General features: G+C 35.8%; 1 protein-coding gene across 1 annotated transcript; it reads left to right on the top strand.

Annotated features, from left to right (window-relative positions):
- The first annotated feature begins 1,611 nt into the window (after positions 1-1,611).
- LOC107467693 (photosynthetic NDH subunit of lumenal location 5, chloroplastic) lies at positions 1,612-4,425 on the top strand. Its single transcript, XM_016086856.3, has 5 exons — positions 1,612-1,759; positions 1,865-2,302; positions 2,390-2,444; positions 3,244-3,329; positions 4,187-4,425. The coding sequence occupies exons 1-5, from the start codon at positions 1,715-1,717 to the stop codon at positions 4,337-4,339; spliced, it is 777 nt and encodes a 258-aa protein (XP_015942342.1). The 5' UTR covers positions 1,612-1,714; the 3' UTR covers positions 4,340-4,425.
- Positions 4,426-5,279: the final 854 nt, after the last annotated feature.

Below are 5,279 nucleotides of genomic sequence, written 5' to 3'. Positions count from 1 at the left end.
TTCATCCTGAACCCTAACCCGGAAAAGCCTCCAACCTTCTATGTACCAGTTGATGAGGAGGAAAAAATGGTATTTCAAGCGGGAGCAGTAACTCGACTCCAATTTTATATACTAGTTATGGTGGTTTTTTGTTGTTTTTAATATACTTTAGAGAGATACATAACTCTTGTATTTTGTTATGCATTTTCATGATACGTCTAAGTGTAGACTTAGTTATGCTGGTTTTGAAGGTGTGATTTGAGTTGGCAATACTTGCCTTCTTTGGCTTATGTGACAATCATTGGAACCTGCAGCATCTATATATAAAAGTGTTCTCTAACTTATTGCTAATTTTATCACTCTTGTAACAGCACTTTGTTCTGAATTTGGAACAAATTCATATATTGAAAATCAAAACCATTAGGTTACTATGTTACAGATTCGGCTTATTATTGGATCCTTAAGAAGAAAAGAGTGATTCATGTGCATTTTCAATGGCATTGTCTACAGATAAACGTTATCAAAATTATTTTAGATGGCAGCAACAAGTTCAAAGCATGCGTGTCTACGTCAATGTATCAGAAATTAAAAAAACCAGAACAATATAAGGAACACAACATATCATGCCAATATCAGGAACAAATTTCACTATCATGAACAAAGATCTCCAATTTTATAGATCTTATAATTTCATCACCAAATACAACTCACAGAATAAACAAAACGCTACCCCCAACACAACGATTGAAAGCAACACTATAATTTTCCTAATTTCACCCCTAATTTCAACCCTAAATTTGTCTATCTTCCTAACCATCACTGAGGATGCTTGCTGATTTTTCCCCACTGCAGTGACAGTCAATCTATCATCATGCCTTGCATAAGAATGCTTCGACTTTCTCTTGGCTAAACATCTTGCTCGACCCTCCCATCCTTCTTGGAATTCATCCACCCAAACAAAATATTTGCAGTCTCTTGTCTAAAAAAAACACACCAAATGTCAACTAAAATTCAAAAATAAATTTCTCATCTCAACAACAACAATATTTGGTCCTTATCGTCCATAGAGGACATCTGATGAACCATTTATTAGGATTTGTAATCGTGCCAGACTAACAAACTCTATCAACGCAACCTCTCTCCCACAAAAAATATCTGTTGTCGAGCTTCTTCTCCTTTATCTTCTTCAAACTTGTAGAACTACTGTGACTTCTATCATTTACATCAGAGTTAAATCTGTGCAAAGATATTCCAGGGTTACGAAATAATTCTTTCTAACTGTAGGTGCACTTGAATTTCAACAATATTTGATTTTAGGGGTATAGTTCGAATCGAAAAAGATAAGTTGCTAGGATTTCAATTTGATGTGTAAAGTCCTTTCTACTTTCATATACAAACGTTCACTTCTACGTAAATAGAGTTTTTGGAGGGTTGGAGAATCACAAACCAAGTGCAGATTTAAGATAGGCTATTTTTGTCACACGGAGGATATCTTACATGAGTACAAATTTAATTTTAATTTAGTGTGGATACATATGTTAGCATTTTTATTTTCCATAGATACAAATACTCATTTATTCATTTGTCAAATAATATTGGGGGATAATATAGTAATTTCAAGGTGAATACATGTGCATGCCGGCACGGGAATATCCTATATCCTCAAATGTGATAATAACAATCAAACTCTACATATTGGTTTCGCAGTGCGGTGATACTCAGACGGTGGAAATCAATGGCAGCTACATTCACCATCACAACAACAGCGGCAGCAACTCTCGTAAGTAAAGATGATAACTTTTCATTTCTCCATTTCTACTTCTTTTTCTTTATTTGTTTTTTTTTCCCGCAATTTGGTGAGAATATATGTGTTTTGGGTGCTCAGTCAAATGTTTCAGGAAACAGGAGCAGAATCAGAGGTTTGAACCCTAACCCTAACGCTATCAACACCAGTTCCAGTTGCAGTGCGATTGCTACTTCATCGAAGCACAGGCTCCTCGGGGGGATTCTTCATCCGCGACTGAATGCGATTCCGCTCGTAAGAACCACGAGGCAAAGGGGTTTTGTGCGGGCGAGTTCGGAGGATGCACCACTACAGTCCAAAGTAACTCACAAGGTGTTCTTCGACATCAGCATTGGAAACCCCGTTGGGAAGCTTGCTGGGAGGATTGTGATTGGACTGTTCGGTGACGATGTTCCTCAAACTGCAGAGAATTTCCGCGCCCTCTGCACCGGAGAGAAGGGTTTTGGTTATAAGGGCTCCACCTTCCACCGTGTAATCAAGGATTTCATGATTCAAGGAGGAGACTTTGACAAAGGAAATGTATGTCTCTGTATTAACTACTACTAACAATGTTCATTCGTTTCATTTAATACAGCATTTACATAAGTATCTCTTCTCTTCTTGCAGGGAACTGGAGGCAAAAGTATATACGGGCGCACCTTCAAAGATGAGAATTTTAAACGTGAGTTTACCCACTCTTGTGTCTTCACTTCATTACACAAATGTCATACTTATCTTACCAACAAGTTACTAATTGTTATGCCAACTTAACTGCTTATATTCGCTGGCTTCTCCAGCTACAAAGTACAGACCACTTGGTCAAACTATAGGGAGGCTGTTGGTTAAATAAGTTTGACACTAGTTAATTACAAGTAATTTCGATGGTCAAGCAACTCGAAGAACCCTGGGGATTGCCAATTCGGCTATGTTTGGGACATTTTTTTTTAATCAAGGGTGGAAGCGGAGTGTCGTTGATGGCACGGAGGAGAAATGGGAGGGTCTGCTTTCCTAAATAGACATTTAGGGTGTGTGTGGCTCAAGTATTACTTTGTTACTCAGATTCCTTTCCCATGGGAATCAAATATACCCAGGGGGAAGGTGGGAATTGAAATGATGGTATTTTGATTCCCTGGAATCAAAATTGCTTGGAAATAGCTTTTCAAACTTTGAACCAAACATGGGAATATGATATTCCCATCTTAAAATTCCTAGGAATTATGTATAATTCCCCCAACCACACAGACCCTTAAGTCCTGACCATGTGCTAGAATCCATTGTAGTATTCACTATTGAGAAGTTAAATTATTGAAATTAATGGAAGCCTTTGCATCAATATTGTCTCACTTATTTTCATTTGTTTATGTAAATAAAAAAGGGAGAAACTTTTTCAATAATGTGTTTTCTTCTATTCTCATCTTCATTATTGAATATTTAGTTGAAGTGTTATTCAAATACAATGCTGATATGTACAACATCTGTAGTCTCTCATACTGGACCTGGAGTTGTGAGCATGGCAAATGCAGGCCCCAACACAAATGGAAGTCAGTTTTTCATTTGCACGGTGAAGGTATATCATCCTTTTCCAACTCTTCTTTGTCTACGCTTATTCTAGACAAAATGCACTAATCATGGACTGACATGTTCTCAAATGGCCGCTGCATGTCAGTGACCAAATTGATCCATGTTAATACTATAATGGAATAAATATACTAAACTTACTCTTTTCTGTTTATTTTATTTTTGTCCAACTGCCCTGTTTTCCCCTGCTCTTGCAAGTTGCATTCACCTTGAAAGTGGCTCCTTGCAATCTCAACCTGTGGGCTATGGACATCAATTGCAAAACCGAGTAAAATAGAAATATTAAATCAAATATCTGGTACCATCATTAGACTTGACCTGAGTTTGAGTTCACTGCATATGGTGACCATTTCTTGGGACTCGACACTGTTGTTACTGTCATTTTCTCCACACATTGGAACTAGGAAGAATTGACTTATTTCACTGAGAGGCATTGTGATTATGATTTATTTCTCTATTGATAATGGGTAGTGTAAACCTATATTGGGAGGAGTGGGGCTGCTAGGGTGTCGGGTAAGTGGTTAGTGGGGGTATGGGAGAGTGTTGATGGAAGGGAGTGAAGGGAATGTTGTGGCCGTGGCGTTGCAACTGGTATCAATTGTTGACTTTTCTGCCAATTTTTCCTATATCCATGTCATAGTTTATCCTGATATTTAGTATCAGTATCACCAACATTTTTAAACCTTTGCACATATATGCTTTGCAATTTTTCTGAGTACTACTGACATTGATTACTCATTACTCTTTATGATGAAAAGTAAAAAAACTCTAAAATACGTATTAAAAACAAAGGGGATAATGTTTATGATCCTTGGTTTGACCTAATCAACTTTGATGAATTGGCAGACACCATGGCTGGATCAGAGGCATGTTGTATTTGGCCAAGTTTTGGAAGGCATGGACATTGTTAGGCTGATTGAATCGCAGGAGACAGATCGGGGAGACCGTCCAAGAAAGAAGGTTACCATCAGTGACTCTGGTGAGCTTCCAATTGCTTGATGCGGTGGTTGTTTGTTTGTTGATCCTCGCTTCTGATTGGCGGTTGCTCGTCGACAAAGGATGGGGAGAGTAGAGAAAGAAAGGAGGGACTTTATTTCTATATATAGAGTTTCATTTCACTGCTGAGTTGAGTTTAGTACCTTTTTGTTTCCTTTCTGATCCCAGAAACTGCTAGCACTTGTATTCCAGTAGATTTAGTTTGAGTTGGTGTCACGTTAGAAAAATTCATTTCCAATCTGACCACATCATTAAGCCAAAGTGGATTTTTCCATTTGGAATTGGACTCTGATAAAATTCTTGAAATCTTGTATGAGAGGCATGGTCAAATTTTAATATTACTAGTATAGCAAATTAAACAATATAAATAGTCAAATATAATGATATTAAAAAACATTTTAAATGATCAAATAAATAATTGTGATGGCCATTTTATAACAAAACCATTATCTTTACTTATGGAATGGATGCATTTCTCTTTTTATTTTTTGGTGACCGTGGAATGGATATAACGAAGAAAAATATTTAGAAAATAATGTGTCATCTATAATATAAATGTTGCTCTCGTAATAATTGCAAGGCATATTGGCATGTCTAGAAATGATTTTTCTTACGTGTCATCGATATTTGTTTTTATTTTTTTTTCTGATTTTATTCAAATGTAACTAGACCAGTACGGCAGTACCCGAGTGCAATAACAGGCAAAAGCTGGCATTTTTTTAAATAAATAATTTAATTATTTTATTTATCGAAATATGTAATTTGTAGTGTATTTATTAATTTATAATACATTGATATATTTTGTTTACTGTATAAATTAAATAATTATGAAAGTATTTCGTTTATAATATAGACGAGATATATTTATAATTATTTTATTTACACTAAATAAAATAAATTAATGTAATGTAAATTAATAAAATACATTATAAATTATATATTT

This window comes from Arachis duranensis, chromosome 9 (assembly GCF_000817695.3).
Source record: "Arachis duranensis cultivar V14167 chromosome 9, aradu.V14167.gnm2.J7QH, whole genome shotgun sequence".
Taxonomy (NCBI): Eukaryota; Viridiplantae; Streptophyta; class Magnoliopsida; order Fabales; family Fabaceae; genus Arachis; species Arachis duranensis.
The sequence above is the reverse complement of the archived record's forward strand: the minus strand, read 5'-3'. Positions and strand labels throughout refer to the sequence as shown.

Excerpts from the sequence above, each read along its gene's own strand:
- LOC107467693 (XM_016086856.3), top strand. The coding sequence starts at position 1,715 with ATGGCAGCTACATTCACCATCACAACAACAGCGGCAGCAACTCTC. Across the intron at positions 1,760-1,864 it reads CAACAGCGGCAGCAACTCTC|TCAAATGTTTCAGGAAACAG; the intron begins GTAAGTAAAGAT and ends TTGGGTGCTCAG. Across the intron at positions 3,330-4,186 it reads TTTTCATTTGCACGGTGAAG|ACACCATGGCTGGATCAGAG; the intron begins GTATATCATCCT and ends ATGAATTGGCAG.